A 13,058-nucleotide genomic window follows, 5' to 3' on the forward strand; every position below is an offset into this window, starting at 1 on the left:
TAGGATGTTTCACTAATTTTCTCTTAAAATAATGTTGTAACAAAAAAAAAAAAAAAAAGTGATCATAATAAAAAAAAATATAACATAACAAAAAAGTACATATGATATACTCTATTAAAAAATGTATATTAAAATTTTCCATACACGACACAGTTTAAAATTTTACGAAAATTATAAAAATTGACACCCACACCAAATAGTCGGTGAATTGGAGAACTTAAATTATTGATCTTTATAATTACATTGATACCAATGGCTAAACTGATTACTCCAAAGTCGGTCAACGGAGAAATTAAATTACATTGACGAGAAGGTTTGGTGATCGTACAGCTCTTCGCTTTTGTTTCCGCTTTACTTTTGGCTTTGCAATTGTGCTTTCAATTTTTCCTTTTGGATCCAAAATCAAGAACCCAGTTGTCCCTTCTGCTTCTTCATCCTGAAAGATCTTTCTTTTCTGTTTTTTGGGATCAATACCCATTTCAAGATTCTCTGTTCAATCACCAGTTTTCCGGCAAAACTCCCAGTCTCTTAGCTTGTCATCCCAGAAAACTCACCCCCTTTTCCTTAGAAACCATTTTGTTTGAGACTCATCTCTAAGTAATTATTTCATTTTTATCTTCATCCGATTGAGGCCGCCCATCTATAGGGAGCAGAACCATGGTCGAGGCAGAAATCACAGTGGGCTTTGACACCGAGGTATTGGCCATAAAAGAGCAACTTGCTGGAGGGAAGGAGCAGCTAGAATTCGTGTCAATTGTTGGGATGCCTGGACTCGGAAAGACAACTTTAGCCAAAAAGCTGTATAATGATCCTTATATCACATACCACTTTCATATTCGTGCATGGACCTATGTTTCTCAAGTACCAAGAAAAACAGAAATGTTGTTAAACATTTTACATTCTCTTAACGTCCTTTCTGGTGAAGATAATGACATGAGTAATGAAAAGTTAGGCGAAATGTTGTACAGGAATTTGAAGGGCAAGAGATATCTCATCGTCATTGATGATATATGGGATATTGGTGCCTGGGTTGATCTTAAAATGTATTTACCAAATGACAAAAATGAAAGTAGGGTCTTGTTTAGTAGCCGGCTCAAAGTGGTGGTTATGCATGCCTCGCCTGATAGCCATATTCATAGTCTGCGTTTTCTAACTGAAGAAGAAAGTTGGGAATTATTTCAATGGAAGGTGTTTCAGAATGAAAGTTTCCCTCTACAACTGGTCGAAATTGGGAAGCAAATAATGGAAAAATATGAAGGGCTTCCACTTGCAATTATTGTAATAGCAGGACTTCTTGAAAAGAACAAGAAAACAGAAGAGTGGTGGAAACATGTTGCCCAAAGAGTAAGCTCCTTCATTGTTAGTGATCCAAACCAACACTTGGACACAAGAGCATTGAGTTACAATCACTTGCCTTGTCACTTGAAACCATGCTTTCTCTATTTAGGAGCATTTCCAGAAGACCAAGAGATTTCGGTGCAGAAGTTAATTTGGTTATGGGTAGCAAGGGGATTTATACAGAACATTGGGGAGAGAAGCTTGGAAGAAGTAGCAGAGGATTACTTAATGGATCTAATTCAAAGAAGTCTGGTAATCGTTACTTGAAAAAGGTTTGATGGTCGAATTAAAACGTGTCGTATGCATGATCTTTTGCGTGATTTATGCTTGAAGAAAGCTAGGGAAATTAATTTCTTACACTGAATTCACAATTACGAAGACGCTTATCTTTCTTCTTTAAGTAATTACAAAGCAAATAAGCAATGTTGCTTGTGCATCAATTCTAACTAATTTTGATTAAACTATTATTTTGCATAAATAATTGGGATTAACATTGAAAATGTGAAATTGGAAGGTTACGGGTATAGATGGTGAAATTAGATATGTATTAGCTTATACTTTTGGAAGTTGTGAATAAACTATTTATCTTGAGATTGAATATCTGTTTAGATATAAATGTATTAGGCTATCGGTGGAGGATAGTTATGATTGTTGTAGAAATTCCATGAGGATTAGGCGATTTAATGCTAATCAAATGTTGGTTGTCATTACATATGACTATGTTTATAAATACATTGTATATGTATGTTTATTTGGGAGGAGAAAGAGGATGGACTCCGCTGAAAGCAAGTTGGCCAGAGTGTCCTGGGTGAAAGACCCGAAATCATATATATATATATATATATATATATGGGTGCCGATTCCCGCGGACGAAATATTAGTAAAATGGCATATTTGAGAAAATATATATGGGTGCCGATTTCTTCGGACGAAATATCCGTAAAATGGTAGATTTGAAGTGTTTATTTGTGTTTTGCATAATTAGATAACCATTGAGTTGTAGTCTCATTTTGGTTGTTGAAAGATAATGAATTTAACTCATGAATTGAGTAGTGTATATGAACTGAAAATGAATTGTAAATGAATTGAAGGAAATTGAGATAAGATTGGTCTTAGTTGCATACAGATATGCAGGCCTTGTGGATACTTCCATATCGGTATTGTTTATGTACGTGGTATTTATACCTTTACTAAACCTCATAAATTGTGTTAGATTGTTTCTACTGGACTATTGGCTCACCCTATACGGGAATATCATTTTCAGGTGCAGGTGAAATGTTTCCTCTAAGGCAATAGCATGGATGGACTTTCGGGAAGCAAGAGCTTCTTATTTATGCTTTATGTGTGTATGTTTGTTATTTGTAAAGACAAGGGCTTAAGATGTAACGAGCGAGACTCTATTTGTGTGTAACCAAGCAATGACTTGGAAAGTTGTAAGCCTACATGGCATATAACTGGTTGTTAAACAGTGAACTCTGAAATAGGAAAGTATGTTGTTTCTCATATTTATTTCGCATATGAGTTATCTTTATTGTATTATTTTGGAGGCGTTATATTCAACAATGCTCAAACACAACTTCGTTCGGATCAAAAGGAAGCCCACAACGTGCTCTACCTTTTTAACAAAGTGGCACGAGTGAAGAGCTCAATGGATCTAGGTGTATTTGTGGAGAGAAGTAGATTTTTAGAGAGAGGGAGTGTAGATCTAGGGTTCTTAGGATGTTTAGAGAGAGAGAGACATGAGAAAGTGACTAAAAAATGGCCCTCTACGAACTGATATACGCATGTATCACTTGAGCACAAGAAGTGTCACTCGAGCGTCTAGACACAAAACATGGGACCGCTCGAGCGCAGTAATTAACGCTCGAGTGAAGAATATAAACTCCCAGAAGTTTTGCAGACAGAAGACCACCGCTTGAGCTCAACAAATGGCTGCTCGAGCCAACATCGCTCAAGTGCAAGAAGTGTCGCTTGAGCGAAGAATGCCAACTCCCAATATCTCTACAGACCTGCAAAAGTATTGAGAGTTTAAACTTACTGCTCGAGCGCAAGAAGTGACGCTCGAGCAAAGAAGCAAAAATCTGGGCAACAACAATTTGGACCAACAAGCTACCAACCTGTTCCAAAGACAACCAAAACACTTCAACAACCAAACTCAAGGAGGAAAAAGTGAAACCAGACAAGAACAACTATTTGAGACAGTGAAACTCGGATCCAAAACATCCACGGATCGGGTCTAGACCAAAATCGCTATAGGCCTTGTGAAGGCTTAAGTCGGCCCTGGACATAATTACACAATTTTTCTTAAAGTTTTAATTCACATAACAGTTTGTTCATTTATTATCAATAGTGCATTAGTCATATGAATGGAAGAAAAAATGCACACAACAATAAATCTCATTTTCATGTCTTATGAACCAATCATGTTACCCATAAGGCAACCCAAGAGGGGGAGTAAATTAGGTTTCTAAATAAATTGCTAAATTAAAATTTAACCCAAATAAAAAATAAATAAAAATACTCAACAATATAAAATAAAGTAATGAATGAGTAAAAGGAAGAGAAAGCAAACTCAGTGATTTATACTAGTTCGGCTTAACCCCAAACCTCCATCCACTCTCCAAGTATTCTCCTCTGGAATTTCTCCACTATTCTTCAAATAGTAATACACCGCTAGTTTCGCAAGTGCTAGTGAACTTTTAGATATTATTTTCAAATCTATTTGAAAGATGAACAGTGAAATCCATTTAAATATTATTTGCATAGTAATCTTTCTATTAAAATAAAATATGATGCATAGTAAAATCTATTTAAATAATATTCAAATTGAAATGCATCATATATATACAAGCATATAGCACATCAGATAATATTTTGTGTTAAATAATATGAAGTATATATCATATAAAATCATAATACATCTAATGCATTTTAGATATCATCAAAATCAAACAACATAGTTAACAATCTCTCCTTTTTTGATGATGGCAATATATGCATGAATTTGACTCAAAATTTCACATTAATAAATGCAACATTAAAACATACAACAATCATAATACATGCATTTATGTACATCATATATTTTTCCCCTTTTGTAACAAATTCTTTCTAAAAAATTCATATATAAATCATATTTAAATCATATTTCTTCTCCCCCTTTGACATCATCAAAATTGATTTACAAATTATTTATAGAGAATGAAAATTTTCAGTTTCCAAAACAAAAATCATATAAATACATTTGATTAATTTTTCAGAGATATAGCAAATAATCTAATTTGACAAAACAAATTAATTTTTCTTATTTTTTCCATGATCATTATCGAGATTTGTTATCGTCGGCAGTAAAAAAATGATGCAATGGTGCTGAAGGTGTTGACTAACAAAATATTTGAGTGGATATGCATCGATTATTGTATCTATGGTGTATATAAAAAGTGACATAGATAATGCCCAAAGATATGAATCCTTCAAGTGTTCTTAGTAACTACGAGTCCTAGTGTATTTGTTAATCGTAATGGTACAAAGACTATTAATAAAACTATGGCTCTTAGTACTCAAGCAATGACTGCGGTTTTCAATATGGTTCGATGACTACAAATAAGAATCCAACAGAATCAATGATTAAAAGAAGAGATGATTTATTTAAAATTACAACTTGCTAGTTAGCATTAAAAAAAAAATGATAAGACCAATAAAACCAATTTCTTCATACTAGGTAGAAGCAGTTGGTATAAAAGAAAAAAGAGTTTGTAGCAAATATACCACTACAAGAAATTGCACTTTTGGCAACTACTTTTGGCGACGACGTCAATTTTTCATCGCCAAAAGTATATTTTTGGCGACACAGTGATCAATTTCGTTGGTAAAAGTATACTTTTACCAACGCAATTTGCTACCGTTGCTAAAAAAGCATAACATTCTTTTAGCGCCAAAATTTTTGGTTGGCGCCAAAATTTCAAAACTTTTAGCTACGACGCTTATGTTTTAGCAACACAATGAGTTGCTATTAGTGTGCATACTTTTGGCGACGACAAGTTGGTGTGGGCAAAGAGTTAACCATTTAGCGACAATAATACTATTCGTTGGTAAAAGTTTTGGTAGTGAAATGAAGTGATTTAGTTATTTGTATTTTTATTATAATTTTTCAATTTTTTAAAAATATTCTAATTATTGAATTGTAAAATTAAAGTGACCATCGAATTAGATCACAAAAAGAATCCATCAAACCCAAAAACACTCTTAAGTTTAGATGGCTAATTTGAGATAATCTAAACTTTTTTAAAGAATCTGGTTAAATTATTAATTTCAATATGTTTGGTTTTATTTTCAGAAACTTATTTTAGAATTTTTTTTTCCTAAAAAACTAAAAAAAAAAGTTGGTGAAAAAATAAAAAAAATACTTATTATTTTTGTATAATTTTATTTTTTAGGAAGTCATAAATAATTTTTTAAATTTTGAAAGTATAATTTTGATTTTTAGTGTTCAAATTAGTTTAATTTTTTTTATTTATTTATAGTAATCTTTTAAAAGATCAATTAAGTTTTCAAATGGCATTTTATTGTTGTTATAATTGAAAAGATAAACCTACCGAAAAGATGAAAACCAAAATCCCTAAAATATTGGCACGAACATTCCCCGGTTTGGGTTCCTTGTTCTCCTCTGATCATGGACGGGTTCCTTATTCCCCGCTGATTTGGGTTCCCTTATTCTTCTCTCAGTTCTTAGGGTTTTTGAAGCAAATCAATTTCAAAGAAAACTGAAGGTAGTTCTCTCTCTCTCTCTCTCTCTCTCGATCGATTTATTATATAAATATATATACTGATTATAGTTGCTGTTTATTTTGATATGAAGGATCAAAGACTATTTATTGATCTCAGGTCCCATAGAGAGAAGAAAGAGATTCCAGGTCCCATAGAATTTTGAAGGATTTGTTGTTGCCGTTTGCTGCTGCCGTGCGAGAGCGTCGGTGCTTCAGTCTACCCCTACAGGTTTGTTCCCTTTTTGCTTTGTATCTCACTTCCCCTGATTCTCTCTCTCAATTTCTTAACTGAAGCTATGTATGTCTATTTTCACTTTGCCTATTTTGTAACTGAAGCTATGTATGCCTATTTTCACTTTGTCTATTCTGTAACTGAAGCTATGTATGTCTATTTTCACTTTGTCTAATAGCACTCCTCAAATCAATTTGATTGTCCTGTGAAAAAGTTATTACTAGTAGTTGAACTCCTCTATGACCCTGTTTCCCTAATACACAATCACATGTTATTGGAAATTAACTTCTTATTAGTGAAATTTTCCTTTCATACATTAGCTTTCAGTCTTGGTGTGTTTTTTATTTTTTTATTTTTTTTGGTTACACTGGTTAACCACTGGGTTAATGCCAATGGTTGGTTCAGTTGATTCAAGTAACAGCAACGCCAAATAGTTTGGTATCACTAATAAAATGATATCAACCAACATTTTTGCATCTTTAAAAATGGTTTCTAATAGTATTTTCTGCACTTTCTGCATCCTGAAATGGTTTCGCAGCAATGTTGTTCTGCATTTACTGCATTGGTAAGATATGTTCCATTGTATTATCTACATTTTCTATGTCATAATAAAAATAAATAAATAAATAAAATTTTTGCATCCTTAAGTTGTTTCTGCAGTATTTTTTTTCCTGCAATTTTTACTTCATCAAATATTTTGGAAAAAAGCCTTCTGCATCCTTTAAGTGGTTTCTGCAGAAATTTTTTTCTTGCAATTTTTACTTCATTAAAATGTTTTTGGCTGCATTTTATTTACCATGCAGAAGCAATTTTTTGCATGATTGTGATTTATATTTTTTCCAAATAATAAGGATCTGTTTGAATATATGTAGATTTGAAATACATAGATTGAATTAAATAGTTTTTGTGGAGGCAGAAATTGTCCCACATATATTAATCAAGAGATCAATGAAGAATTGAATCACACTGTTTTGAATTTACAAAAGAATAAACAGTTAGTGCCTCTCCACCTGCGGTTGCCACCCGGAAGGCACTCCGACGATCAAGTTAGATAGCATATATCTAAATGAAACTGAATAAGTAAATAGAATGGTTTAAGCATACCCTGAAGTTGAAGACTATATCCTTTTATATAGTCTAACCTGCCACTCATTTTGTCTAATGAGATTAAGTCACCAATTTGGTCCAATGAAAACAAGCCACTTGTATGGCCCAAAACTCATCTGATATATGTATGTCATGGCAACTTGGGAAGTTGGCAAGTTGCATTGCAAGTTGTTTATTTTATTATCTTAATCCTTATTCCATGTAGGTATTGGGTGGGTCCACATCACATGAGTTAATTTTTATCCCTCCATAGTTTTAATGATGAATTTAAAATCTATACTATTATATAAAGCAAAGGCTTCATTTGATGTCTTAACTAGCAAAGAAGGCTCTTACCCCTTAAGTGACACAGAATATATAATAATTTTTTTTTTGTTTTATTTTTATTATTTAAATTGCATGTGCATCGCGGATGCTAGCCGTTACTAATTATATAAAAATAGTTATTTGAAATCATGCTAAAACTTCTCTTCTTAAAAGATTCTGCTAAAATACTTTTCTTTACCTCAATTTATCTTTTTCTATAGTTTTTTTTTTCCCCTTATAATAATCAACTGTATAATAATTTTAATTTCAATCGAACACATATATCCTAACCGACCCTAAATTCCTGCAAAATCAGTTGAAGAATAAACTTCACAATGCGGTCAAATCTTGTTTTTTGATGGAAGAATTCTTGAATCATATTAAGGAGATGTCAGATCACCTAGCTTTGGCTGCTTTACTTCACCAATGGATGATGAAGATTTGGTCCTCATTACACTCAATGGTCTTCCATATAACAATTCAAGCCAAACTGAATCATATAGGCTTGATAGAATAAGCATGGTGATTTTGTTGATTCATATTCTTTATTGTTTTCTTTTATTCTTCCCGTCCCTTCCCTTTCAAGATGGTTCCACAAAATTCATATGTTGAAATATATTCACATACTATAAATTTTATAAAAAAAAAATTTAAATTAAAATTATTTTTTATAATATTTTTAAAACTAATATTAAAAAATATTATTTTTAAAAATATTATCGCAATGTCACATTATCAACCATATTAGAGTGTAGGTGCATATGTGGCATTCTATGAAAAAGAGTAATATATATATATATATATATATAGCATTTTTTGTTTTGAAAAATGGTTAAATTAGTTTGAATGACTAGCTAAAATAAAGAGTATGGTTGGAACACACTAGCTAAACTAATTAGGTAAAATAAAGAGTGTCATTTTTTTATACTTTAGCTAGTGAAAAATAAAGAGTGTGGTTGGAGATGCTCTAAGAGTGTAAATCTTATGATCAAGTTGCATGACAGGAAGTAAATGCATAGGTTCATTAGTAGAAAATTTAGATGCAGTAGCTAGATGTAATTTGTGCTAGGGCTTTTTAGGAGAGCTGAAAACCCCTTTTAGATAAACATAGAAGTTTCATCAAAGAGGGGGTATTGATTGGTGTAGTGGTAAATGCTTGAGTTCCCGTGTATGAAAATATGGGTTGGAATTGAAAAATGTAGTCCCTTCCCACAAATATTACAGAGGTTAGGCCTGTAGCCACTCTTAGTCCTTCCCTATGCCCTTAATTTGTAGGAGCCCATTAGGTAATGTCCTTTAAGAATGATATTGGAATGAATTGGAATAGTACATTGCCATGCCAACTGCCTTTTACCATTTAACAGACATTAAAAATATATATATATATTTTTTTTGTTGATAAATGTAAAAAACACTTAACTTAATACATAATACATGCAGATATAATAGAATTTTAAAGGATTTGTTGGTCGAAACGTTGATACAAAATTAAAAAAGCCTATAGGTAGATGCACCTTTATTGACGATGATGTGTCACTCTACACTTATATTAACTACTTTGTCTTCATGTTTAAAGAATAAAAAAATAAATAATAATAATAATAAATAAAAGGTTGTGTCCTGTTGGTATTAACTACTATTTTATGATCAGATATGGACAGGAGTTGGATGTTAATTTCTGATAGATTCAGTCAGCCATATGTAGATGGGGTGAACTCATTTATTGAATTTGCAAAGGTTCATTTGGGTGAGGGTAGGGAGATTAAGTGCCCATGCATCAACTGTTGTAACTTTTATAAGCATGAGTATGATATTGTGAAGGCTCATTTGCTCATAAGTGGGATGATAGTATCATACACCACTTGGTTAGAACACGGTGAACTTCCAGAACACAATAACCTTGATGAAAGCAATGGTGAGAATGACGAGGATGAAGATGAATATGATGAACTGATAGAGGATTATCAGAGGGGGAATTTTATGGAGGGTGATACTCTAGAAAGAGAGGATGTACGACATTTTGATAAATTGTTAGATGCTTCCCAATGTTGCTTGTACCCAGGTTGCAAAACCTCGGATACTTTGTTATCATTCGTTATTCAGATGCTACATGTGAAGGTAGAAAATAGGTGGAGCAATAAGTCTTTTGACAAGGTTTTGGAGATACAAAGGCGATTCCTACCAGAAGGCCACGTGGTGCCAGGGTCAATTTATGAGTGCAAGAAGTTACTACGTGACTTGGGCTTGGGGTACGAACCCATCGATGCATGTAAACATGATTGTGTACTATTCTGGAAGGAGAATGCTCACTTGGAAAAATGTCCCACATGTCAAGCATCTAGGTACAGAGTAAATGATAGCAAGGGTAAGAAGATTCCTCACAAGATATTGCGTTACTTTCCATTGACACCTAGGTTGAGAAGATTGTACATGTCTAGGAAGACGGCAAAAGACATGAGATGGCATAGTGATAAGCGTGTGGATGATGGTGTAGGGAGGCATCCGGCTGATTGTAAAGAGTGGAAGGAATTTGATTTGCATTATCCAGAGTTTGCCCAGGAGACTCGCAATGTTAGGTTGGGCCTAGCCACCGATGGGTTCAACCCTTTTGGGAACATGAGCACTTCCTATAGCATGTGGCCTGTCATACTCATGCCCTATAACCTCCCACCTTGGAGATATATGAAGGCCTCTTTTTTTATGATGTCTTTACTTATTCCTGGACGTAATCAACCAGGGACTGATATTGATGTCTACCTAAGGCCATTGATTGATGAGTTGAAGGAGTTGTGGGAGAATGGCGTGATGACTTTCGATGCCTCCACTAAACAGACCTTCCGGATGCATGCAGCTGTAATGTGGACCATAAATGACTTCCCTGCATATGGTGACTTATCCGGATGGAGAACTAAAGGTTATTTGTCTTGCCCTCCTTGTAATGATAATCCGTTGTCACGCGGGTTGATCAGTAAGATTGGGTGGGTGGGTCATCAAGCTTACTTGCCTGATAACCACCTTTGGAGGAAAGACAAGAAGTTTGATGGTTTAATTGAGCTTAGAAAGAAATCTTTGGACTTACTGGTGGAAAAAGTAATGGCTCAATTGGATCAATTGCGGGAAGTCAAGTTTGGAAAGGATCCTACCAACAAGAAAAGACCACGAGAGTCTAAAGAATTGAATTGGACAAAGAAAAGCATAATGTGGGAGCTACCGTATTGGAAGAAATTAAACCTCCGACACAATCTTGATGTCATGCACATTGAGAAGAATATTTGTGAAAACTTTTACGGGACGATGTTGGCCATAGATGGGAAAAACAAGGACACGTACAAAGCACGTGATGATTTGCAAGAAATGGGCATAAGGCAAGAATTGCATCTACAGAGGAAAGATAACGGATCTGTTGTAAAGCCTCGGGCAGCCTACACATTGGATTCTCGACAAATAGATGGTTTTTGTGAATTCTTGAAGTCTATTAGTTATCCCGATGGCTATGCAGCAAACATCTCAAGATGTGTGACTTCTAAAAATGGAAGATTATCGGGCATGAAAAGCCATGATTGTCATGTCCTACTTCAGCGACTTCTACCAATTGGCATGCGTGGTTTTGTGAACAAGGAGATCTGTACAACACTATTTGAGTTGGGCAACTTCTTCCAAGAACTGTGCTAAAAAACATTAAGGCAGACTGATTTGGAAAAAATGGAGGAACGAATTGTGCTCATACTTTGCAAGTTGGAGAAAATTTTTCCTCCAGCTTTCTTTGACGTGATGGTCCATTTGGCTGTTCACTTGCCTCGTGAGGCCATGTTTGCTGGACCGGTGCAATATCGATGGATGTACCCAATCGAAAGGTAATCATTATGAATATATGGTTATTTATTAATTTGTTATAACTAAACTATTGTGCAAAAATCCACCCATAAAAGACTATTGTTTAATAAGTAATTTTCTTGCATCAAGAAGCATAATTTTCATTGACAATTTTTGTTGAAGGTTTCTCGGAACTTTGAAAGGGTATGTCAGTAATAGAGCACGTCCAGAAGGTTCTATCGCTGAGGCTTACATTGTCAAAGAGTGTCTTACTTTTTGTTCAATGTACTTAAAAGGGATTGATAAACTTGAACGAAATGATAATGGTGGTGAACGTGGTCCCGGGATGGAGGTCTTCACCCAAAATGCTCGTCTATTCTCACCTATCACAAGGGCTCTTGAACCTTCGCAAAATGAACGAGAAATGGCTCACTGGTTTGTGTTGTACAATAGCTCTGAGGTGGAGCCATATATTGAGTATGTATTTAAGTTTAATTACGTTTATGCATAATCGTTCCATTTTGTTTCGAACTCTCAAAGTTAATTACGTATATCACATTTCCTTGGGTAGGGAGCAGAAGAATATTTTACATAATCTACAAGGACGTGACATAACTCGGGTACAACGAGAAGAATTTCCAAAATGGTTCAAAAATCGTGTAAGATATACTAAAGAAAATAACTGAATACAATTGTTGAAACTTTCAATTCACATTAACTTAGTACACTTGTCATATGGTGTTTTATGTAGATGAATGATTTGCGAACGAAAGGGTCACCTGAAGCAACTGACGAATTGTGGTCATTAGCAAATGGTCCTGGATCGGTAATTGACTTTTATTCTGGGTGCATCTACAATGGAATTCGATTCCATACTAGAAACCGTGAAAATCGTTGTACCTGCCAAAATAGTGGGTTGGTCGTAGAAGGGGACCATAATGGGAACCAAATTAATTTTTACGGCTATTTGTGCAAAATATGGGAATTGAAATACTTGCATGGGGGTACAGTGGTTTTGTTCCAATGTGAATGGTATGACACCGGTCACAAGAATAGAATATACTCCGATGAACAAGTCACAAGTATTGATGTTACAAGACTTTGGTATAAAGATGACCAATTTGTTCTACCTAGTCAGGTAAGACAAGTATTCTACGTCAATGATACCAGCAAAGGCAAAAATTGGAGGTAATACAAATAAGTTTATAAACATATAAAACAATAATTTGGGCCAACATAATTTTTAGGGATAAAAAATAAATACGAATTGCCCCATATGGTTTAGAAAATTACAAATATTTCTGTATCAGAATTTTTCATTTAACAGAATTAATTGAAAAAAGTAAAATTTCTAACTGTTCATCTATACAATAATAAAATTATCTAAATTATTAATTGAAATAAAATTTTAATATTGTTAAAAACTGTTAATTAGCTTGATAATTTATTAATAAGAGAACTATCTTTTATGAAATTAAAAATCTTAAAAGATATAA

The 13,058-nt window shown here is 33.9% G+C and overlaps 1 protein-coding gene and 1 pseudogene across 1 annotated transcript; both read left to right on the forward strand.

The window, feature by feature from the left end:
• Window positions 1-657: 657 nt before the first annotated feature.
• On the forward strand, window positions 658-1,605 carry LOC114265260 (putative disease resistance RPP13-like protein 3 pseudogene; annotated as a pseudogene).
• Window positions 1,606-9,402: 7,797 nt separating this feature from the next.
• LOC145802219 (uncharacterized) lies at window positions 9,403-11,421 on the forward strand. Its single transcript, XM_082894897.1, has one exon. The coding sequence runs from the start codon at window positions 9,403-9,405 to the stop codon at window positions 11,419-11,421; it is 2,019 nt and encodes a 672-aa protein (XP_082751023.1).
• The last annotated feature ends 1,637 nt before the right edge of the window (window positions 11,422-13,058 follow it).

This window comes from Camellia sinensis, chromosome 11 (genome assembly GCF_055761805.1).
Source record: "Camellia sinensis isolate YWXY chromosome 11, ASM5576180v1, whole genome shotgun sequence".
Lineage (NCBI taxonomy): Eukaryota > Viridiplantae > Streptophyta > Magnoliopsida > Ericales > Theaceae > Camellia > Camellia sinensis.

Bases quoted from the DNA above. Each gene is read 5' to 3' on its own strand.
- LOC145802219 (XM_082894897.1), top strand. From the start codon at position 9,403: ATGGACAGGAGTTGGATGTTAATTTCTGATAGATTCAGTCAGCCATAT.